We start from the raw sequence: 26,504 nt of genomic DNA on the forward strand, positions 1-26,504 counted from the left end.
GTATGTTTGGGGAAACTGCAGCCGCCTAGTAGCTAAGAACAATTGCATTGTGTGTTTTGGACACTGCAGTCATCCACTAGCTAAGAACAAATGCATTGTGTGTTTTGGGAAACTGCAGTCATCCACTAGCTAAGAACAAATGCATTGTGTGTTTGGGGAAACTGCATTCATCCACTAGCTAAAAACAATTGCATTGTGTGTTTGGGGAAACTCCAGTCACCCACTAGCTGAGAACAAATGCATTGTGTGTTTGGGGAAACTGCAGTCACCCACTAGCTAAGAACAAAGGCATTGTTTGTTTGGGGAAACTCCAGTCACCCACTAGCTGAGAACAAAAGCATTGTGTGTTTTGGGAAAGTGCAGTCATCAACTAGCTAAGAACAAAGGCATTGTGTGTTTTGGGAAAGTGCAGTCATCCACTAGCTAAGAACAAAGGCATTGTTTGTTTTGGGAAACTCCAGTCACCGACTAGCTAAGAACAAAGGCATTGTGTGTTTTGGGAAAGTGCAGTCATCCACTAGCTAAGAACAAAGGCATTGTTTGTTTTGGGAAACTCCAGTCACCGACTAGCTAAGAACAAAGGCATTGTGTGTTTTGGGAAAGTGCAGTCATCCTCTAACTAAAAACATATGCATTGTGTGTTTGGGGAAACTCCAGTCGCCCACTAGCTAAGAACAAAGGCATTGTTTGTTTGGGGAAACTCCAGTCACCCACTAGCTGAGAACAAATGCATTGTGTGTTTGGGGAAACTGCAGTCACCCACTAGCTAAGAACAAAAGCATTGTTTGTTTGGGGAAACTCCAGTCACCCACTAGCTGAGAACAAAAGCATTGTGTGTTTTGGGAAAGTGCAGTCATCAACTAGCTAAGAACAAAGGCATTGTGTGTTTTGGGAAAGTGCAGTCACCCACTAGCTAAGAACAAAGGCATTGTTTGTTTGGTGAAACTCCAGTCACTCACTAGCTGAGAACAAAGGCACTGTGTGTTTGGGGAAACTCAAGTCATCCACTAGCTTAGAACAAAGGCATTGTGTGTTTTGGGGAACTCAAGTCATCCACTAGCTAAGAACAAATGCAGTGTGTGTTTGGGGAAACTCATGTCATCCACTAGCCGAGAACAAAGGCACTGTGTGTTTGAGGAAACTCAAGTCATCCACTAGCTAAGAACCAATGCACTGTGTGTTTGGGGAAACTCATGTCATCCACTAGCCGAGAACAAAGGCATTGTGTGTTTTGGGAAACTCAAGTCATCCACTAGCTAAGAACAAATGCATTGTGTGTTTGGGGAAACTCCAGTCGCCCACTAGCTAAGAAAAAGGCATTGTTTGTTTGGGGAAACTCAAGTCATCCACTAGCTGAGGACAAATGCATTGTGTGTTTGGGGAAACTCAAGTCATCCACTAGCTAAGAACAAATGCACTGTGTGTTTGGGGAAACTCATGTCATCCACTAGCCGAGAACAAAGGCATTGTGTGTTTTGGGAAACTGCAGTCATCCACTAGCCGAGAACAAAGGCACTGGGTGTTTGGGGAAACTTAATTCATCAACTAGCTGAGAACAAAGGCACTGTGTGTTTTGGGAAACTCAAGTCATCAACTAGCTGAAAACAAATTCATTGTGTGTTTTGGGAAACTCAAGTCATCCATTAGCTAAGAACAAATGCATTGTGTGTTTTGGGAAACTCAAGTCATCCACTAGCTAAGAACAAATGCAATATGTGTTTGGGAAAAATCAAGACATCCACTAGCTAAGAACAAATGCATTGTTTGTTTGGGGAAACTCAAGTCATCCACTAGCTAAGAACAAATGCATTGTGTGTTTGGGGAAAGTGCAGTCATCCACTAGCTAAGAACAAAGGCATTGTTTGTTTGGGGAAACTCCAGTCACCCACTAGCTAAGTACAAAGGCATTGTTTGTCTGGGGAAACTCCAGTCGCCCACTAGCTAAGAACAAAGGCAATGTATGTTTTGGGAAAGTGCAGTTATCTACTAGCCGAGAACAAAGACAGTGTGTGTTTTGGGAAACTCAAGCCATCAACTAGCTGAGAACAAAGGATGAAGGTTGAATATTGGACGAAATAAAATGTTATTTAAAACGTTTTTGCGTAAAACAGGGATAGTGTGAGATCTCTTAAACATGTTTTTAATTCCAGGTCGACACAGGTTTTCACGTCAGTAGGAGCCACCTATGTGGCCTACCTGTGCCTTGTCATGACCCAGATAACCGGGGCAGACTCCTACTACTACTATCAAAAGCATGGTAACCATTTAGATATCATACTTTGTTATTATAAGTTATTTTTATATATATCATCAATACAATACAAAACATTCCTGAACGTTTACTGTGAGTACTTGTGGGCTACCTTGTTAGTTCTACGCCATCGGGTTATGTTTTGGTTAAAGTTAGAAAATGTTTGACGCATGTATAATTTGCGATCGACATCGTCCAATCAGTTTTAGGACGCATCGAAGTTGACGTTTACAAAATTACGTGGACGTCGTCTATTCGAATATTAGGACCATTTTGAAAGCATACTGTTGTCAAAATCCTTCTATGCTTTTTATTCAGCGATGGAGGGCACGCTAAACGAGCGGGTGAAGATCTTCACCGACGGCTCATTAACGACGGCCGCCGAGATTTGCGGCTCCGTCACAGTGCCCACTGAGGATTTTCACTTTATGGTCAAAACAGGTTAGTTCGACGCATGCATTCATTAACAAGACGCTTAAACAGATCAATCACTGGAACGATATTGGGACATTCATCTTATGAAATGAATACGTTTCTAAATGTTTACGCGTTTGTCTCCGCTAATTTCACCACAGAAAATATTCAGATTTAAACATTTTGACACAGTATCTGATAAAAAACAACCTCCTCATTTGTTTTCCATCAAGTATGTGATTTTATTAATGTTATCAAAGGCGTGCAGGATAGTATAAAGTCATTTCGCGCCAAACACGGGGTACGACGTTTACAAAATTCATTGTTTAGCAATTCGAGTCTGTTTTGGCACAATATATCATAAATAATGACCCGGTATTCTCATCGTGGTTCATTTTTACATACACTTTTCCTTACAACCTTATGTGTAAATACATCTGCTGAGCTTAGCAAAACGAGAGAGTCATATTTAGTTATAAAGATTTTACACAAGAGTGTAAGATAAAAAATAAAATATGACGCCATGTAAGTTAAGTTGTTAAACTGCAATACTTAACATTAATGCGAGGCCAACAAGCGATCTCATTGGCTGTCAATGTATATTATGATATTATCAGAGTATATGAAAGTAGTTCTATATATTATATTAAATATTAAAAGTATTCAGTTCAAATTTTATATTTAAGTGATCATTTTCCAAACAGGGTCTGAGACGGCGTCCAAACAGTACTGTTCGCCTTCTCTATTGGCGAAGTTTGATTACGAGGTAACGGACGCCAGCGGGGCGGTTACGTGTGATACGTCAACGGATAACTGGAACGTATGCACGGATAGAACAGCAATGACATTCGATTACTCGACATGTCCTACAGAAATGATGTATTCAGGTAAGAAGTTTTTCGTTACATGCATGGACATTATTTCGAGGGATAGGAAACTTAAATACTTAAATGAGATTATTTCGATTTAACCTACCCCCCCCCCCCACCCCCCTTCTCATTTCCAAAAAACAACAACAAGAATTGGATCGTACGACAATTTTGATGTGTTACAAAGCTCGGAGTAATAAGCATTCAATGTATATGGTAACGTCTTTTGATTCTGTTTTAAAGCTACTGGGACGGTGGTGTGTATGGTCAATCTGACGTCGACATATGAATACGTCGTGGTTTACAATACTGACGCGTCGGCTTCATCAAAGTTCTCGTGTGTGGTAGGTGAAATGGCTTGCTTATTTAAACAATAACATATGACAAAGTTCTCGTGTGTGGTAGGTGTATTGGCTTGCTTATGTTAACTATAACATGTGACAAAGTTCTCGTGTGTGGTAGGTGAAATGGCTTGCTTATGTTAACTATAACATGTGACAAAGTTCTCGTGTGTGGTAGGTGAAATGGCTTGCTTATGTTAACTATAACATGTGACAAAGTTCTCGTGTGTGGGAGGTGAAATGGCTTGCTTATTTAAACAATAACATGTGACAAAGTTCTCGTGTGTGGTAGGTGTAATGGCTTGCTTATGTTATCTATAAGATGTGACAAAGTTCTCGTGTGTGGTAGGTGCATTGGCCTGCTTATGTTAACTATAACGGATGACAAAGTTCTCATGTGTGATAGGTTTAATGGCTTTCTTATGTTAACAATAACATGTGACAAAGTTCTCGTGTGTAGTAGGTGAATTGGCTCGCTTATGTTAACAATAACGGGTGACAAAGTTCTCGTGTGTGGTAGGTGTAATGGCTTGCTTATGTTAACAATAACGGGTGACAAAGTTCTCGTGTGTGGTAGGTGAATTGGCTCGCTTATGTTAACAATAACGGGTTACAAAGTTCTCGTGTGTGGGAGGTGTAATGGCTTGCTTATGTTAACAATAACGGTTGACAAAGTTCTCGTGTGTGGTAGGTGTAATGACTTGCTTATGTTAACAATAACGGGTGACAAAGTTCTTGTGTGTGGTAGGTGTAATGACTTGCTTATGTTAACAATAACGGGTGACAAAGTTCTCATGTGTGGTAGGTGTAATGGCTTGCTTATGTTAACAATAATATGTGACAAAGTTCTCGTGTGTGGTACGTGCAATGCCTTGCTTATGTTAACTATAACATGTGACAAAGTTCTCGTGTGTGGTAGGTGTATTGGCTTGCTTATATTAACAATAACATGTGGCAAAATAACGTTGAGTAACGTTGCTTATCAATGACTAAAAAAGAATGACAAGAGTTTGTAAACATGTAAACACACAATATAAAAAACAATGAATAAACTATGTTTGAGCTAAATATGATTTTATAATATTTGACCATGCATATTTTTACTTTATATAGACGATTTTCATGTACAGGTTTAAAATAGCTCGCCATAATTGGTGTAATGTATCACTTTCCATTTATGATACTGATTCCGATTATCCAAAATAAAGGTGTCCGATTCTGCTGGTACGGCGGCAACGTTCGTTTCCGGCCGGTGCGGACAGACGAGCCAGACGCCGACGGTGTTCGCTCAGGATTCCAGCGGCACCAACATAGGATTCAAGGTCACCATGACCCCTACAGGTCAGTAAAGTTACAACTGATTAAGATGGACCAACTTTGAATACATACAATGTAACAATTGCAAGCGCATTCTATATCAGTACTTCTGAATACAAGTATTACAGAAAATTACTTAATACATTTAATACATAAGAGTACTTAATACAGGTTTTACAGTAAAGTTACAACTGATTAAGGTGGACCCAACTTGTATTTAAATATTTAAACTGCAAGCGTACAGTATAAGATACTTTGTACATGTATGACATATGAATGCTTTGTACATGTATGACAGAGGAGTACTTTGTACATATATTACATATGAGTACTTTGTACATGTATAACAGAAGAGTACTTTGTACATGTATAACAGAGGAGTTCTTAGTACATGTATAACAGAAGAGTACTTAGTACACGTATAACAGAAGAGTACTTAGTACGTGTATAACAGATTATTACTTAGTACATGTATAACAGATTATTACTTAGTACATGTATAACAGAAGAGTACTTAGAACGTGTATGACAGAAGAGTACTTAGAACGTATATAACAGAAGAGTACTTAGTACGTGTATAACAGAAGAGTACTTAGTACACGTATAACAGAAGAGTACTTAGTACGTGTATAACAGAAGAGTACTTAGTACGTGTATAACAGAAGAGTACTTAGTACACATATAACAGAAAAGTACTTAGTACGTGTATAGTGCAATAGTACTTAGTACGTGTATAACAGAAGAGTACTTAGTACACGTATAACAGAAGAGTACTTAGTACGTGTATAACAGAAGAGGACTTAGTACGTGTATAACAGAAGAGTACTTAGTACACGTATAACAGAAAAGTACTTAGTACGTGTATAACAGATGAGTACTTAGTACGTGTATAACAGAAGAGTACTTAGTACACGTATAACAGAAGAGTACTTAGTACGTGTATAACAGAAGAGTACTTAGTACACGTATAACAGAAGGGTACTTAGTACGTGTATAACAGAAGAGTACTTAGTACGTGTATAACAGAGGAGTACTTAGTACGTGTATAACAGAAGAGTACTTAGTACGTGTATAACAGAAGAGTACTTAGTACGTGTATAACAGAAGAGTACTTAGTACATGTATAACAGAAGAGTTAGTACATGTATAACAGAAAAGTACTTAGTACACGTATAACAGAAGAGTACTTAGTACATGTATAACAGAAGAGTACTTAGTACACGTATAACAGAAGTGTACTTAGTACGTGTATAACAGAAGAGTACTTAGTACACGTATAACAGAAGAGTACTTAGTACCTGTATAACAGAAGAGTACTTAGTACATGTATAACAGAAGAGTACTTAGTACCTGTATAACAGAAGAGTACTTAGTACGTGTATAACAGAAGAGTACTTAGTACATCTATAACAGAAGAGTACTTAGTACGTGTATAAAAGAAGAGTACTTAGTACATGTATAACAGAGGAGTTCTTAGTACATGCATAACAGAAGAGTACTTAGTACATGTATAACAGAGGAGTTCTTAGTACGTGTATAACAGAGGAGTACTTAGTACATGTATAACAGAGGAGTTCTTAGTACGTGTATAACAGAAGAGTACTTAGTACATATATAGTGCAATAGTACTTAGTACATGTATAACAGAAGAGTACTTAGTACACGTATGACAGAAGAGTACTTAGTACGTGTATAACAGAAGAGTACTTAGTACATGTATAACAGAAGAGTACTAATTCGTGTATAACAGAAGAGTACTTAGTACATATATAGTGCAATAGTACTTAGTACGTCTATAAACAGAAGAGTACTTAGTACACGTATAACAGAATAGTACTTAGTACATGTATAACAGAAGAGTACTTAGTACATGTATAACAGAAGAGTACTTAGTACGTGTTTAACAGAAGAGTACTTAGTACACGTATAACAGAAGAGTACTTAGAACGTGTATAACAGAAGAGTACTTTGTACATGTATAACAGAAGTGTACTAAGTACACGTATAACAGAAGAGTACTTAGTACACGTATAACAGAAGAGTACTTAGTACGTGTATAACAGAAGAGTACTTAGTACATGTATAACAGAAGAATACTTAGTACGTGTATAACAGAGGAGTACTTAGTACATGTATAACAGAAGAGTACTTAGTACACGTATAACAGAAGCGTACTTAGAACGTGTAAAACAGAAGAGTACTTAGTACATGTATAACAGAAGAGTACTTAGTACGTGTATAACAGAAGAGTACTTAGTACACGTATAACAGAAGCGTACTTAGAACGTGTAAAACAGAAGAGTACTTAGTACATGTATGACAGAAGAGTACTTAGTACGTGTATAACAGAAGAGTACTTAGAACATATATAGTGCAATAGTACTTAGTACACGTATAACAGAAGAGTACTTAGTACATGTTTAACAGAAGAGTACTTAGTACACGTATAACAGAAGAGTACTTAGTACACGTATAACAGAAGAGTACTTAGTATGTGTATTACAGAAGAGTACTTAGTACATGTATAAAAAAAGAGTACTTAGTACGTGTATAACAGAAGAGTACTGAGTACGTGTATAACAGAGGAGTACTTAGTACACGTATAACAGAAGAGTATTTAGTACATGTTTAACAGAAGAGTACTTAGTACATGTATAACAAAAGAGTACTTAGAACGTCTAAAACAGATTATTACTTAGTACATGTATAACAGATTATTACTTAGTACATGTATAACAGAAGAGTACTTAGTACGTGTATAACAGAATGACCATAAACAAACATATAAAGAAAGATTATGCAGTGAAAATACTATTGATAGGTTAAATATATGGAATGATGTTTTAGTAATGGTACTTAAATGCATGATATCGATGCTAGTACTTTACAGCTTAATGACATATTAGATACAGTTGTATCCACTATTTTTAAACGAAAAATAAGAACTAACAATATTGATGCTAATATTGATCGCAACTCTGCTCATAAAGTTTGGTTTACTACTGAGTGTGCTAGGAAAAGAAATATATTTAATAGACAATTGAATATTTATAGAAAAGATAATTCGGATGAACATAGGGTTTTACTTAATGCTGCCAGGTCAGAATATAAAACATGTATAAGATCATAGGCTTATCTATGATAAGTTACAGACTAAAAAGCTTGAGCAAGCTAGATTTAAAAATGCTAAATTATATTGTTCTGAAGGTTTTGTTGTGCCATTACATAAGAAATGTAGTATAAATGATGTAAATAACTATAGGGGTATAACGCTACTGAGGAAACTTTTTACACGAATTTTGAACAACAGACTATCTGAGTGGGCCGAAGGTTACTCTGTATATATTGAAGCGCAGGCTGGATTTAGGTCGAATATGGGTACTATAGATAATATTTTTGTACTTCATGGTTTATTAACGCATGTTCTTAATCAATGTAAGCAACTGTACTGTGTATTCATCGATTTTACTAAAGCCTTTGATTATGTTGTTAGGAATAATCTCTGGAGTAAAGTTATTAAGTTAGGATTACGAGGAAAAGTTTTTGGTATAATTAAATCCATGTACTCGTCAGTGAAATCCAGAGTAAAGTATTGTAACCAGTTGAGTGGAACATATGAATGTGTGATAGGTGTACGACAAGGAGAATGTTTATCGCCTTTCTTGTTCTCGATGTTTTTAAATGATTTAGAGTCAATTTTCTATGAAAAGGGTATTAATGGTATCAATATTGATTCGTTTAAACTTTTTCTAATACTGTATGCTGATGATATTATTGTGTTTGCTAATAATGCTGTGGAATTGCAAGAAAGTCTTAATTTATTGTCAGAATATTGTGAACGTTGGAAATTAGTTGTGAATACTGATAAAACAAAAATAATTGTTTTTAGGAAGGGAGGACGGCTTCCGGCAAATATTATTTTTTATTATAATGGTTATGAAATTCAGATTGTTAATAAGTTTAATTATCTGGGAACGGTTTTTACTCCCAGGGGCTCATTTTCAGATGCCCAAAATACAATTGCAGGTCAAGCTTTATAAGCAATTTTTAAGATGAACAAGTATTTGTATAAATTTACGGACCTTACTATTAAACACAAGTTAGATTTGATTGATAAGCTTATTTCGCCCATTCTAAATTATGGTAGTGAAGTCTGGGGCTTTGTCAAAGGTAACGCCATAGAGCGAATACATATGCAATATTGTAAAAGATTGTTGGGTGTTAAAAGAAGTACACAGAATGATTTTATTTATGGAGAGCTTGGACGTGTGAACTATCAGACAATTAGATAAGTAATATTATAAAGTTATTACATACAAGTGATAATAAGTTTAATAAGAAAATATATCTTACTTTATTGAATGACTGTGAAATTTACTCTAATAAGAAAAGTTGGTGCTCGTTATTACGAGATCTGTTGAGTTCACTCGGCTTTTATGATGTATGGCTCTTCCAAGAAGTAGGGAACGATAAATTATTTCTTGCTTATGTTAAACAGAGACTAAATGATAATTTTATCCAAAACTGGAACAGAAGATTAGAAGCCTCTAGTAGAGCTTTGTTTTATAATAATATAGCATGTTTTAAACTACAAACTTACTTAATCTCATGCAGTATTAAAAAGTTTCGATTTAGTTTATCAAGATTACGTGTATCTGCACATAGACTTATGATCGAGAGTGGAAGATGGGCGTAACCCAATCCAATACCCGTTAGTGAGAGAAAATGTAATACATGTCAAGTCTTAGAAGACGAATACCACTTTGTTCTGGAATGTGGCCTATACTCTGATATAAGACGTAAATATATAACAATATTTTATAGACGTAGACCAAACATGCAAACGTTTATCCAATTAATTACATCTGATAAAGAAGGCATATTAAGAAATCTTAGTATATATGTTTACAATGCATCTTTAGTTACATCAGTTGACATGTATGCGTCCTAATTATTGCATGTGCATTGTGATCTATCCGTTTATCATGTAACGTTTTGTATTGTGTAGTTAGTTATAAATATTAACTAGTTTAACAAACATGTATGATATACTTTTAATATAAGTGAGTGTTCAGCTTTTATTATTTAGTAAAACAATTCGAAAGTGATAGTTGCATAAATGATGTATGCAAATACTTCTGGTGAAGAATCTGTACCTAAAACAAAATAAATACGCTTTTAAAAGTACGCATGATTGCTTAAATCTATAAGTATTTATTAAATATAACTTTTCACTTCGACACACACTTTCTGTTTGTATTGTTATATTTGCACACAGTGTTCATGTACAATGATTCTCTAAATGTTGTTACATTTACAGTCATTATCTAATCTTACCTAATTCAGATATGACTATTACAAAAGTGAATTTTAAAGTTTAAGTGATTTCCCTTAGGCTTCCTATAGTTTCGTTTTGTATAAGTTGTCCGATATAGGGAGTTGCAGATATTTTGCAAACACAACTCTCATTATAGAACAACTATTGTATATATGTACATGTATTTATTTCAACTTATCTGTGATTAAACATATAACGTTATTGACACGTTAATTTAATTAATAGATTGCATTATAAAATATTTTGATTTACTGAACTTATGAAGTTGGTGTATTTGCGTATTTGATATTTATGTTGTTGTTGTTGTTGTTGTTTTTTTTTTTTTTTTTTTTTTTTTTTTTTTTTTTGGTTGTCTAGTTTTGTTATTTGTATGCATGGAATCACCTGAAAACACTATATTGTATATATATTTGTCCACATGGACTATGCTATGGCCTTCTGGATATTCTGTAAATAAATCTTGAATCTTGAATCTATCTAAACATGGAAAACTGTTTATAGCATATTACTAGCACATGTCATTCACATCATCACGGCGATTCTCCGGTAAATCGGAGCCAAGACAATACTTTGGTGGCCGATTCCGTAAATCCTTTAATCATTAAAAATTGCCGAAAATAATTGAAACTTATTCGGTATCACTTGTCCAATAGCCTGTTTTCGTAAACTTACAGTCCCCGACGATATGTCCATAATTGACATATGACGCGTGTTTGTATTACCATCACATTCACGCCTCCGACACTAGGGGATATTCGTTGTAAAACAAGTCAAGCAAAATGTATACACAACAAGACAGTGGTGCAAAAAAGTTTATACTTTTATCTATTAAAAAAATCATTGAATATTCGATTACCGATTTGACATTCGAACACCAAACGTTCGATCTAATATTCGAATATTCGTTTGCATCCCTAATACTAGTACTTAGTACATGTATAACAGTATAGTACTTAAAACATGCGTTTCAGAAGAGTACTTATTACATGTATAAAGATGAGTACTTAGTACACGTATTTCAGAAGAGCACTTAGTACATGTATAACAGAGGAGTACTTAGTACATGTATAACAGAGGAGTACTTAGTACGTGTATAACAGAAATATTTGTGTTAAAAAGTCCTTAGTATATTTATAACAGATGAGTACTTAGCACATGTATAACAGGAGAGTACTCAGTACGTTTATTAGAAGAAGAATACTCTCCACATGTATAACAGAAGAGTACTTAGCAAATGTATAACAGATGAGTACTTAGTACATGTATAACAGGAGAGTACTCAGTACATGTATAACAGGAGAGTACTCAGTAAGTTTATTAAAGAAGAGTATTCTCCACATGTATAACAGAAGAGTACTTAGCAAATATATTACAGAAGAGTACTTAGTACATGTATAAGAGAAGAGTACTTAGAACAGGTATAACAGGAGATTATAACAGGAGAGTACTTAGTACATGTATAACAGGAGAGTACTTAGCAAATGTATTACAGAAGAGTACTTAGTACATGTATAACAGAAGAGAAATTGTAAAACAAAGTAGTAAAAGAGCATGTGTAACATAATAATTTCAATTATATTAAAGGAGACCCCCATAGGTTATACTCAGAATGTAGAAATACTCACATAATTTTGTTTATTTTTTACTTTTCAGAAACCTGTCGTAAGTCTACTTTGACATTTCTCTTTATAATCGGTTAAAGTACTCAAAGAAATATATTTAATTTCAAATGAGGAAAAGTGGATACCACACCCCTCTTGCAGTTCAAAATATGTTATCGGAATAAAGATTAAAGTGACACTCTTATTCAAAATCAATAAATACGCATGTATAACAAACATCAATTTTGACTGATAAACCTTTAACTTCTTACTAAATAATGCATGTATGGAAAATATTAATTACTTATAACACGATTTTAACCATGTATTCTATAGCCGGAATCGCAAAAATATTAAATGATTGGTGAATGCTAAAAATATTTACTGTTATCGACTATCGTCTCATAGTGTAGAAATACCGTGTTTTCTGCACCTTTCTTTCAAATTAAACATGATATCCTTCTTAAGAAGCATTGTTTTCGACATTTAGTTATCCTCTTTCGTATATTAAAACAATTGTATTAATTGTGGTAAATCTTATTTGGGAGTAAGAGTGCATCTCTAAATGATAAAAAAAATAATAAAAAAAAATATGTAGAGCAGTTTTAATGTCAAGTTCGTATGAGAAGTGTAAATGTCATATACATGTTTTTATTACCAAGCGTTTCTGCAACCGACAACGGCCACAACCACGACCACGTCCGCCACAACTGCGGGCACACAGCCAGAGCCTGAAGGTGGTAGTATCATTCCAATCATCATTGGAGCTGTTGTCGGCCTGCTGCTTTTGCTTCTTGCTGTTGCCATCGCTATTTATTGCTGGAAGCGGAAGAAGAACCGTGTCACGGAACACACAGATGAAAAAACCGGCATACCACGTAAGTCACCCACTTGCTTTTTTATTTGTTTCCATTTAACTGATAAAATTATTTGCATTTTACCGTATTTTCTTTGTTTTTAATACGAATACGTTTTCAAATATGGCCTCTGTGCGACCACTGTTACAGTCGACGGAAATGCCAATTGGTATGATTTGCACGCAATATTATTCAACGGATCGCTTCATTACAAACATGGATGACCAGGGCAACACACACACGCACACACACACGCGCACACACGCGCACGCGCGCACGCGCACACACACACACACACACTCACCTTCCAACGTGAAGTTGTATGTCCAACGTTTAAAAAGCACAATAGAATAATAGATGTATCTTTTTGTACATGTAAATGGACTATGTTCATTATGTATACATGCATACTGAGAACAGCAAAATAACAAAGAAATATTTTGACATATACTCCTCAAAATATGTTAAAAACCTCACAATTCAGATAATTTTGCACATTCAATATGTGAAACGAATATAATAAAAGACATCTAAATTGAGTCTATCGAATACTGGTTTAAACAATAAAAAGTTATGTTGCATTTTTCCCAAGAAATTTCACTCAATTTTAAGTTTAGCACAGTTATTATTTCAAGGAATCTATGTTGCATCAGGCCGACAGACATTCAAATTTTGGTCAAGCATCATATTATATATCTGAGATAGATTGGACTAAAGTAAAACAACTATAAAGTATGTGCGTCACTCAGACATAAACAAAATATCAATCTGAAGAAACATTCTTAATCTTAGATATAGAGAGGAAACCCTGTACTTTGCATTGATTTATTACATTTCTTTAAGGTCCAAAGCATTGCATTGTGTACCTGAAATTTCGCTATTATACGCTGTTTGAGTTCTTTTCCTGTATGCATTCTTATTTTAAATATAAATTAAAATCCACCTGTACCAATTTTATGAAAATGATACTTGATAAGATATTTCTAATAACAAAAAGTGGGCCTTTACTTATTTGGAGGAGTTTAGTCAGTTTTTAACAAAACTGTTTTATATTCCATTGTAATATTTGCTCAACTGCTTCCAAAACAAAGCAAAGCAGGTAACAAAGAATATACAGTTTTACATTGCAGAAAGGGTGACCATAGCATCGTATATATTGAAAATTTGAAATGTTATACTTTCCCCACCCACTTTTCATTGTGGAAAGGCCATAATTAACTGTTTGCATTGATGTTTGTTTGTGGTTTACATGTATGTTTGTGTTATTGGTTTGGCATCGTCGTAAATGAAATTATATTCACGTTTTGCAAAAGCTTTGGTTTATATAAAGTGTATATCAGGGTGCCAACTAACTATGCATGACTTGGCCTCTTTCCCCTTAAGCTTAAACTTCATTTTACAACGATTGTGAAACAAGTTATTGCAACTTTATATTAATAACTCTCGTTGGCACGATGTTACACTAGAGAATGGTATTGTGTTGTGGGAGAAACCGGAGTACCCGGAGGAAACCCACTTGTCCGGCTTGTTGACCTCATACAAAACTCACAAGCGCCCTTTACATAAATTATTGTTATATATCTATGTGATTGTGGTCAACAACAGGAAAGGTTTGAGTCTAAATAACCTATGGTTCCTGTCTTGAATTATATAAGCATAAACTAATCCTCCACAAAGGCAATGAGGCCACATCCTTTACCCCGGAAACAACAGTGGAAAATGGTGGAATTGGCTATACAGCGCCAAACACAGCGGAGCCAAATAGCACCAATAACTAAGTATTTAGGGTACAACGCCATCTAGTACACTACGCTTATATATATCGCTTTTCAGTAGAAGAAAGACTTGACCATACACACTGAATCATGATTATGACCATTACAATTAAAAGAAAAACTCTATGAATTTCTATTTTCAATAAACTATGTATTTTGCATGTATATAGTATAACACAGTAATTTACACGATGACGGTGTAACGGTCACTTCTGACTTTTTACTGTAGATGCTTTCTGCGAATACCATTTCAAAGACAAATCAAATAAACCGACCATATATAGGTAAGGCCACGGGCGAGTAGTCTTTCAGCTTTTAAAATGATGAACACACAAACATGTAGCAAAACATAAAAATAGTAAGGAAATATGACTAACCAATTATTTAAAATATCAATGGCCTGAGTCAAGTATATCATAAACAGAAATGTTCTAGACGTATGTACCTTCACATTACCTAAAGTATTTCCTTTATTGTTTGGGTAAATCCAGTCATCAGGCGCAATTGTTGTTGCAAGGGAATACATTTTATTTCTCTATAGTACAAATTTTAACTTGACGCAAAACATTCTGTAGAGTAATTTTGAATGCGGCATAAACGTAATAAAATGATACAGTGATCTCCTCTAGTTAACAAAATAGACAATCCAACATGTATCCAACGGAATTTGAGAAAGTCAAACGTGGCTAACGTTCGGACATATCATGGAAAGCATAAGCTCCTTGTTAATGTTTTATTGATTTCAAGGGAGCTTTTGGTTTCCTGTATCGAGACATAAATGTTGTACAATATGGAATTAGTGTATCACAAAACCTCTAGAGGCTAGTACTAGTAACTAGTACTAGTAAAAGTCACTCATCTCATCCCTCAGTTCGCATGTTGTTACTATTTTACTCCGTTAAGATTGGTTAGAAGGTACGTATGCTGCCAAACAGGGCTGTCTCTCGCCTTTACTGTTAATTATTTATAGTATTTAAACTAGTTGCTCGTTTCGTGTATAGTATAACCATTACATAGTTTATTCTATTACGATATTGTAATACAATAGTTTTTTGGGTTTTTTTGCATCAACATGCTTTGCTATTTGTGAAAATTGCGGCAGACTGTGATGATATTGTTGTTATGACAGAACAGTATATTCTAATGTTCCAACTGGTTACATCTGAACTAAAGATTCTTCTATTATCTATTCCAAGGCATTCGAATCAACTGATATAAAGTCTAAAATTCACGATTTTGTAAATCAACCTCGTTTTATTAACTATATAATAATAATGATGATGATGATGATGATGATGATGATGATGATGATGATGATGATGATAAAATCATATATTATGTTGTTGAAAATACCTTATAAAAGAGGCTAAAGAGAAAAAAATGCATGTAGTCGTAAAAAGAAGTGGCTTGATAATAAAAAACAAAGAAAACGTTATAACAAAAAAAGCTTGTCATACTCCCAAATCCTATCTGACCCAATTAGTAGGTGGTCTGAGGGTAGTTAAGGCTGTAAGAAAAAGAAAAATGAATTTAAAAAGTAAATAATATAGCGCTAGAAAATGTTATATAATAATGATTACCTGGCACAATGATGATGATCAAAATAAAAATATATCTCATGATAATTGGACAAATCATTTTTCAAATATATTTCTTGACCCACATTGTCATTTTGAAGAAATATTGAGATGTAAAAAAGAGATTAAAAGCGCATGGCCTGTATTATCTTATAAAGGAAGAAATGGAAATAATATCCTCAATAAAAGACACATTGAAACAAAATGTCTAATCGATCAGATCGTTGATCAAATGAAAGTATAAATTGTGGCCAAACGGTGTTAATCCCATGTATTCTTAAAATATTTAATCATATACTTCTAACTCCCCCCCCCCCCCCACCCACGATCTGTATGGAAAATTGATCTAAATGATACATCTAACTACAGAGGTAAAATGCCATGTTCGTCAAAGGTTTCAAGAGTGTTTTAAATGAAAGGCTTCAGAACTATTATGATTCTCATAATATCATCAATAAGGCTGAAATTGGCTTTCAACGAAAAGCAAGAGTGTCGGATCATATGATTGTTTTAAGACCTTTTATGAAAAAATATATGAACAATGGCTCAAAACTATTTGCTTGCTATGTTGATTTTGCTAAAGCGTTCTAATACTCTGAGTAAATATAATATCGGAATATCGGGTCTCTTAAACACGCTGTTATCTTTTTTATATCAACTAGTGGGGGAGCACACAGTTGTCTTAATAAACTTTCACAGAACAGCGACAACATTTTATAAGTGTAAATTTGAATAAGACACCATACTCACATTCTCAAAAGGTGGCCAGATTTCAAATGCTACATTTTACTTTAAAGATTAAGAAATAAAACATGTAACATCCTACAAAGACCTTGGAAATTTATTCTCATCACCTGTAACATTCTCTTACTGACAAATTGATATGTATACCTGTCGTATTATTTGCTAGTAGAATATGGGAGACCGCTTCTTCAAGACCTTGTAAACTAGAGATTGACATTTTTTTATCATCTTGCGAAAAGCTACATGTATTTTTGAAATATGTTGTATGTGTTCACAAAAAAGCAACAAACATAGCAGTTATAGGGGAATCAGGTCGATTTCAATTGTATGTTTATATTGTCATAACCACTGTAGAACATTTCTATAGCTTATTGTCATCTGATACTAAAAGCTTGTCAAGAAGTGCTCCTGAAGAGAGTAATTTGTTATCAGGGTTTCAACAAATCAGAGGTAATAAAATTCCCGGACTTTTTTTCTGACCAAATTTCAATTTTCCCTGAAAAACCTATCGGTGTTCATAGGAGCATAAATTAATAATGTTGGCCTCCATCATCCCCGTCATTACCAACTCTTCTAATATAGTGTATTTGCTTTATAAAAACAACATGCACATGGTACTTATTCAAAATCATACATTCTTTCTCTTATTTTTCAAATTGTTTCCATTGCCCTCGATCTCAGATTCCCAATTCCCCTTACTTTTTCATGAATTTTGCCCATTCTCAAAATTTCCCTGACCAATTTAAAAATTCCATGACTTGTCCCCTAACGCTGAACTGCTAAGCAAAAACATCCATGATAAGCGTTTGTACAAACCGTCCATGATCAGCATTTGTATAAATAAGTATAAACACATTTGAAAAAAGTTGTTGAATGATATTGGAAAACTTAAGATCATATGCTTAACTTAAAACAAACATGTCTTAAGAGCCATAGTTTCATGCCAAGAAGTAAGATAGGTTTTACAAAATTTAGAGTCAGTTTATCCAAGTAAGAGATGTATATACGAAGATACAAAAGTATTTCTCGAGAACACGATTTTGCACGGTCTTTCTCTCTGGGGAATTGAAGACGAAGTCCACTTTATCAGTTTATGTAAGGCTTATAATTGTCAAAGAATTGTGTTCTTTGGTAAAATTGTCCAACTTGCACAGAATTTAAACTACTTACCATTATCAGACAAAAAATAAGTTTCTATGTCCCTTTAGCAATGAAGATTAAGCTGTAAACACCCAGCTAGCCAACTTTGTGTATGCATGGTATCAGTTAAAGGGGTAGTCTCACGTATGATAAAATAGCGAAAAAAAAAAGAGAAAATTGTCGAAAACTGACACAAACTGGGCATCAATGTGTACAATGCATTGAAACTTACTGACTAAAGTACCACATTGTTTACAATTTATTTAAGTTTAGCAGTTATTTCGTATTTTTCCATTAAAAAAGATTACTGGGTATGTCTACCAGGTAGAATTCATTGCTTATGCGTGATTGGCTGGTCGGTGTTATCACGTGATATTACAGAGGTAGATGTATAGCTTAATTATGTCACCCAATAAGAATAAGCATTTGAAGCGCAGTGAGTAAGACGCTGGACTACAATTTTGGCGAAGCGGGTTCGAACCCGGTCTCCGACACAATTTTTCTTTTTACATTTTGGTACTTTTTTTTACAATTATGATATCAAAGCGTAACACATTCTATTAGATAATTGTCCTGAGATTCGTTACAGAAAAAAACGTTTTTTGGTGCCAATCTGTGACACAGTCCCTTTAAAGTCTTTTTTGATTTAATAACGATCAGAACACCAATATAGTTTAGTTATTTAACCTACATCTAGGCACACCAAGAGATACACTAGAATACCTCATTGTAGTCCTGTATTGATATAGAATAGTATTCGTATTATCAATGGTCATAGTACATACAACATCGAACTTTAAAATAATAAAATACTGCTCTTCTTTGTGGTTCTTATTGTACTGGTACTCTTCTATTCTAACAACCCATACAAGTTGCGTATGTTTCATGGATTACGAACACTGTGTTAACATGTCATGTCAGATTACCCATGATTGGAAATAAACTCATCTAATCTTATCTTAAACCGGAAACAATCAATAGCATGTGGTAAATGTTTATATCAGAATGTAAATTATTTTCACATTTAAAGCGTATTTAATTTGGTGGTTTGAATTTAAGAGTATGTTTTCCGCGTTGGTATATATAGATGTTGCTGCAGACGATCGCTTCCAATCAGCTTTGAATTGTAACTGATACAAGCTAAATATGACACATATGATATTGTCGGCATAAACATTAATTTAAAATATTTGTGCAGATCAAATTTTTCAGTAATTTAGCATTTTAAAGCAATAACACGTACGAAGTTGCAGGTCTCGGATGCTTATTATCCTGGGTATCAATCCAACACGTCTGACTTATTGTGCCAGAATAACGCTTTGTTCGTGGTGATTACCTTTAGTTGAAGTTAATTATGAAAGCCCACCGAAGGCATTATGATGTCATACTCATTTATAACATGCCATAGAGATATTTATATGCTCTTTGATCATATGTAACAATAAATCAGTAATTTACATGACTACTGGATTACTTTGTATTTCATTTGTTCACATTAATAGTTAGATGTGACACGTGATAAATAAAGATTTACTTCCATTTGGTCGATTTCATCAAGTGCAATGATAATTTGACTACTTGTACTTACAGCCGATTCTTCAAATAACGAAGCAGATAACGTAAATGTGGTTCGCATGAAGGTGGAAGAAATTGACAATCCTGCGTTGACGGTCGGCCCGCTCGAGCGAAACACTCTGACGCCTTTACCCAGAAGCCGCCATCCGGATGTACAACCTGTTGTGCCACCAATTCCTAACCACGTGTAAAATTGATTGTAGATGAAATGTGTACAACGGGAATATAACCTTAATTTAAAGAAATCATTTTACTATGTGTTGTGCAACTACCTTATCTGTTTTATATAACATCCATCAGAGTGTTCACATTCATGACATTCATCTGAAAGTAAAGCAAAACCAAACAGTTTAATATAGCATTCCAGTGAAGACTACAAGGACAGGTCCAGTAGCCCAAAAACTTAACTTCTTATACGCTTTTGTTTACAGGCACAATGATCAAGGCTTACTTTTATATCTTTATATATATGTTCTGGACTCGAGAAATGTTTTTGAATTTCTTATTTGTTTTATCAAGGCAGAGTCCTTGGTTTTAATATATTATCACTTTTTGTACACAGCTACAAAAACCTTTTAAAAATAAAACATGATATATTTTTATGGTAGAGATCGCGTGTTCGGCGTGCTGTGTTAGTTAAACAGTATTTTTGTATGGACAGAAGTAGACAGGATAGTATTAATTATCATATTATTTATACACTTTTCATTGTTGATGTATATACATGTATTATTTATGCTTTTTAAAGCCAAACTCTACTTTAACTTTCTGCGATGTCAGTATTTAAATATGTATGTTTAGTCTTAATTCAACGAGTGTTTGTTTTGTATATTGTGCACATAGTATTCAGATTATATGTTCAAGTCATTCGCATTATTCCCATTAAGGATTTTTCACAGTGCAAAATTAGTTTGAAGGACGAAAACATATTTTTTTTTAAATCCTGTTTTACTTACTTTTGAGATTCACTATTTAGCAAGCATAATCCATACCTCCGTTGTAACATATATAGGTGTAATTAGGAGTTGAGCAGATTTTACGAAAGAAGGTTTTGGAAGATTTTCAATCATAAAACAGTTTGCATTTTCTTTTGAAACGACATTATACAAAATGAAGATGTTTTGTGTCAAAATAGTCAAACCTATCCTATTAACAATGTATTGTGGTGTTTGTGGTGATTTAAGCTATTTTTAAAAAAGAAGTTTTTATTTTTGTAACCAGAAAATTAATCTAATCGTCTTCTTTCATTATTTGATTGAATAGCTTTCTTATTTGTAAAGAGATCTTCAAAAAACATTTTTCATTGTTTATTGGGTAGTCTTGGGCATTTTGACACAGAATCATACTTTTAGTAGCGACAGTCATTTTCGAAGAAAAAGCAAACGCTTTTTTATCCAAAATGTCGTAAAATCTTCTTTCGTAGAATTTGGTCAACTTGTTTTTTACAACTTAACATGTCACAAATGATGAAAAGATTAAACATCAACTTTTGACACATGTTTGACCTTACCCAACCACTTATGCACTGTGGTAGACACTTGACATCCTTATAAGACTCAGATTGGCGTTTCAGTATATGCACTTTTATAAATATGTCACATGCTCAGAAAAGTCAATGTCCGGAACCCGGTACCCCCTGCTTGCAAGTCAGGCGCTCTTCCAAATGAGGTACCGGCTCGTATATTTCATACACTCACAGTCATGTGCGAGTCAAATACGTAACATACACTCATCTGTGCTGGAAATTGTCCACGAATTCCTTGATTCACAAACCAGACCATATATAACCACTGTGGGCTTCTCGACTCACACCAATTCTCCGTTCCATTCATGCACGGGATACTTTGGTGATTTTTGTCAAATAATAAGTTAGGTTCAATAAAACTATATTGTCTTCCTTTGTTTATTGAAATAACTGTTTAATAACAAACAGGAAACGTATCTTTAGCCTTGCAATAACTATATGAAAAAATATAACAAAATTGTTGCCTTTCTTAAATGGCAAACTGGTGAGCCATATGGTTAACATGAATGCTATTTGTGTGTGGTTAGGAGTAACACGACCTTTTTCTGTTTCGTTGATGTTTTTTTTCTACCATTGCGTTGTTAATCATTGTTTTGTCTCAACCTCATAGTTTTAATAAAATAAGTTTAAAAGACATTGAACGTTACTTGATTATTTTACATAATTCCGCCCGCCACCGCCCTTCTTAATCACTACGAGTTTACTTACTACGTAGAGCGTTTGTCCGGTTTTCGATTACACCCTGCGCTTTATCTGGAAATCTGTACTCCGGGCGCCATCTCCCCCAATCTGTCAGAGTGAACAATTTCTGTCATAACTGGAGTAAAACAAACTATGAAATGCACAATTTCACATCTTACAGTCAAAATTAGAAGCCTTATCCCCCTTATCACATTTAAACAATATAATTTTTAGTCCAGGGATAGGGGCGCACATAAAAATTCCCCCTCCCTCTTACTCTATTTCAAATCCGTTTGCAACAATAAACCAATGACTATTGATTATAATTTGTCTTTTTATAGTTAATAACTGTGAGACCTGGCAATTGATTTTTGTCATTTGGTCAATTTCCATGGGTGAAGTTAAATGATTTAGTAACTACTTGTACTTTTAGCCGGTTTCACAACTAACGAAGCAGATAACGGCCATGTCGCTCGCATGACGGTAGTAGAAATTGACAATCCTGCGCTGACGGCCACCCCGCTTGAACGGAACACCCTGACGCCTTTGCCAAGAAGTCGCCATCCTGATTTACAACTTGTTGTGCCACCAATTTCTACTCAGCTAGATATACGTAGGAGATGAAATGTGACATATTTATATTGTTTTCTGGCGTTCTTTGTTAGTTAACCACTATCTGTTTTAAGACAGAAATGAAGGTATTAAGTGTCAAATTGTTTATACATCATTTTTGCTGATGCATTTATTATTTACACCTTTAAAAGCCAAACTCTTCTTTATTTTTATGATTTCTACGTTCATCAATGTTTTTTATCTTTAATGAAAGAAGATTTGTTTTTATTGGGCGCATAGTATTCAGATTTAGTTTCCATTTCATAACTCTTGCATCCTTATGGGACTCGGATTGGCGTTTCAGTATTTGTACACTTGTATATGTGTCACATGCTTAATTCGAAGGACCAAACGCGGAACCCTCTGCCTGCAAGTCGATCGTTCTACCAACTGAGAGATGGGCTCGGATATTTCATATACTCTCGGGCATGTGCGAGATGTCACCGTGACAAACACCCATCTGATATGGAAATCTTCCCCGAATTCCCAAGCCAGACCACATATAACCATTGTGGGCAACTCGACTAATCACAATTCTTAGTCCCAATCATACATTGGACATTTTGGTGACAATTTTACGATTAATAAATTTTCTCCAAGGATAGCTCATCATTAAGTGTATCTTTGGTTTTGTTTTTTAAATTACTGTTATGAAACCGGAAACGAAAATTAAGCCTATAATGTTACTTAAATAGGGTTTTACGGCAAATAATCGAACTATTTACATGTGTTACTGGACTATCTGCTTGAATGTAGCACAACCTGTTTTCTTTTCCTTTGTGTTTTGTAAGTGTTTCTACATTACGTTATTTTTATCATTGTTTTGTTTCAACCTTCTCTTTTTAATAAAACGAGTGCAAAAAGATATTGAACGCACTTGATTATTTACAAAAATCCGTTCATTCCGCCCCATCAATAAATTAGAGTGTACATGTAACTAATCACCTTATCAAACTCCTGTAATACAACAAAGGCGGGGCTCCTTAAGCGGCAAAGACTGCAATTTGTTTCATTTAGAATGGTGTAGTAAAAAACAGTTGTCTTTGTTTTAAGTCTTCATTTTAAGCAAAATGTTGTCTTCGGATGTAGCATTGATGACGTAATTTATCTCGTTTATACACACACTGAAAACTATTCCGCTTATAATCGAATATCAACACTTTTGCGTATCTCAATCGAAGCCACTAAAACTTAATTTATAATATTTCCTTTCTCTTTCTTTTAACCGAAAAGGATAGAAATGGGTTTAGGTTTGACAAAAGGATTTATTAAATCGGATATATCCAAACATCTGGAATATCACAAAAACAAACATCAAAATGTTCCGAGATCCACCCCTCTTCTCTCCCTTGTGTAACTTATTTTTTGGGTTAGTGCAGACGGACGAACACGTGCACAATTTAAATGAACGTATCTGGGAGAAAGAGAGATGACTACAGCAATGCTTAGATATATTCGCAGGCTCTAAATTGCATTGATCAACATCTACCAGGTCTACATAAACCCTTTCCGGTATATACCTCAAAGTTAATTCTAAGCTTGTCATTTAGGGATACATGTACCCGATTATGCTTTGCTTCACTGTTACGTTAACTGATTGATAATACCGTATATGACACACAGTCATTACCATACTCGCTAAATTAACGCAACTGCAACTTAGGATCTTTTATTTCAGCCGTCACCCTATACAGGGACTAGAACCAGATGGTCCGCAAATCGGCAAAAACAGTATTTCCTCAAAGAAAGCCTACAATGGTCAATACGTGCTAGTATATGTGGTTGTCATCAATTAACATGATTTAAAGAATAAACGCAATCAGTCATGTCGCCCACACGCTGTCTTCGTGTTTCCCAGTTTAAAAGTAGCACGGAATGGTTTCCCCGGTTTAAAATAGCGCTGCATATTTTTTCAGAAAACGTTGCAAGTCACATGAACGTTTCACACACTTACCTGTTAATAGGCGCTTTAGCCAATTCGCTGTCATTTTCAGCAGTAATCATCTCTTTCATAAAGTTTCCATCGATTTATGTCATCGCCGATGTGTTTTTCGCTTCCTTGCACCATCCGTAAAGAAAGAATATTAAGAATGTGAAACCCGACCCTACTTTTAAAATTACTTGGAAGTTAAACCCAGTGAATTTCGAATTTGAAAAATTCGCAAAATCTGCATGAGATAAATGTGTTGTAAGCGATGTGATACATCAGTTAACTAGTGAAATCGAATCCGTTGAACACAACAATATCGATTTTGTGTTAGACACTTTTCTTTTCTTCATTCAATTGTATCATCGGGTGGATAGTCCCTTAAATCGATGTTTTATTTGCTGCAATTATGCTCTTTAGGGCAGTTTATGATAGCGAGCATTTTGCCTGCCTGCCTGCCTGCCTGCACAGCACCCCATGAAAATCCTGCCTTAATGAAATATGCAGAAATTGTCCGAGACTTTGCCCCAAAACATGGTGGTTGGGCATGGCAACAATATGATATGCAGTTTTGTCTGCTGCGAGAGGATCCGGTCATACCCTGGGATAGATTGCATACTGAGGTTTTGGTAATGTTCACAACTCAAGCTAACGGATAAAAACCGTTCCTTTCGTTTAGGTCTGTGTTCCTCAACTGGTCAACCCAAACAAATCCAAAAACAGCAGAATCGGTTTCTTGACCATACCTGTTGGACATTCAATGCCAGAGCAGACCTCTGAAGAGCAAGCTGCAAACTCGCTCACCAGCAATACTCCCGGGAAAGTCGCTAATATATCCTCCCGTCCTCATAAATCCTGAAATAATAATACCTATCCGGGTGAACATTCTTGCAGGGTCATACTGACTACAATTACTTGATTTCAGGTTTCAGTCAGGATTTCAAACTCGGTTTTATTGGTCTTTGCAGAGTGTTAACATGAAGTCATGTTTCGAACTCCCTCTCACAGTCAGAAACCACATTGAATTACAAGCATCTCGCAATGGGCATATATTTAAGGCACATTGTTGTAACGGTGCTTGGCCACACCACCCAGTTCGCACAATATCACTTTCAAAGATTTTTTCTCAATTGCTCACTTGAACTCTGGGGTTGATTGTTGATAGATAAATACATGATTCTGCATGACGTCTTGTGCTAGCCTGTATGACATAAAACATTTTGGTCAAAGCAGCCCATATCCCAGGAAAAGACAACATATAACCTGATTTACTTTAAAGTTTGCAGATCGAGCGCTTCCGGTCATTGGCCAGCCACAGGGACGCAAACCAAATAGTCATATCCGACCACCTCTTTAATCTTTGAACCGTTCTGTCAAAAAATTATTGGGTGCCTCTCCAGCTCCACCTACTACACGCAGTTATAGGCATGCCTTTAATACTTACATACAAATCCATCTTTCCTGTTACGGTCCCAGCTCATTGCTTCGAATCTCTACCTAGCAGATAGCCCAGTTCATAGCATATTGCCGACCCAACAAAAACCTTTGTTGTCAAATAACTGCTGTATGGCTTACGCAGAAATTCAACTGCGGACAAACGCCTGTCCATAACTTATGTTTTACTGAAATGCCTTTAATCAGCCTTACTGTTTTGCAGAACCCTTACCCGCAATTACTATGTAAAACTATGTTTCTCACAGCCTTCTTTGCTTTGTTGCGTATTGGAAAGCTAACAGTAACTCCTACAACTTCACAGGACACAATTTGTGCCTCCAATGTCTCATTCCAATGTACAAACTCAAAAGTGAAGTCGGCTACGCTCAAGTTGTTGTAATTCAAAACCTCACATGGTCAAAGTGCTATAATTGTTCTTCATAGATAACAAAACAAATCACTGCCCAGTACATTCCCTTTAACAATACTTTAATTCCACTCAACATATTTCTAATAAGTCAATTTC

At 35.1% G+C, this 26,504-nt stretch overlaps 1 protein-coding gene across 4 annotated transcripts in view; it reads left to right on the forward strand.

Moving 5' to 3' along the window:
- The window catches only part of LOC128229284 (mucin-22-like), a 32,960-nt gene extending 9,484 nt beyond the window's left edge, over positions 1 to 23,476 (forward strand). Inside the window, exons 3-11 of one of the 4 annotated variants that reach the window (XM_052941115.1) lie at positions 2,151 to 2,257; positions 2,570 to 2,692; positions 3,370 to 3,552; positions 3,778 to 3,878; positions 5,084 to 5,216; positions 12,184 to 12,192; positions 12,794 to 13,009; positions 14,666 to 14,766; positions 19,815 to 19,953. In XM_052941115.1, the coding sequence (XP_052797075.1) occupies positions 2,151 to 2,257; positions 2,570 to 2,692; positions 3,370 to 3,552; positions 3,778 to 3,878; positions 5,084 to 5,216; positions 12,184 to 12,192; positions 12,794 to 13,009; positions 14,666 to 14,766 (973 nt within the window). In that variant the 3' untranslated portion in view covers positions 19,815 to 19,953. Of the gene's footprint in view, positions 1 to 2,150; positions 2,258 to 2,569; positions 2,693 to 3,369; positions 3,553 to 3,777; positions 3,879 to 5,083; positions 5,217 to 12,183; positions 12,193 to 12,793; positions 13,010 to 14,665; positions 14,776 to 19,814; positions 21,961 to 22,438 lie in introns of those variants that run through there. The other 3 variants (XM_052941116.1, XM_052941113.1, XM_052941114.1) reach the window with 3 other exon arrangements.
- The last annotated feature ends 3,028 nt before the right edge of the window (positions 23,477 to 26,504 follow it).

Source organism: Mya arenaria, chromosome 3, assembly GCF_026914265.1.
Source record: "Mya arenaria isolate MELC-2E11 chromosome 3, ASM2691426v1".
NCBI lineage: Eukaryota > Metazoa > Mollusca > Bivalvia > Myida > Myidae > Mya > Mya arenaria.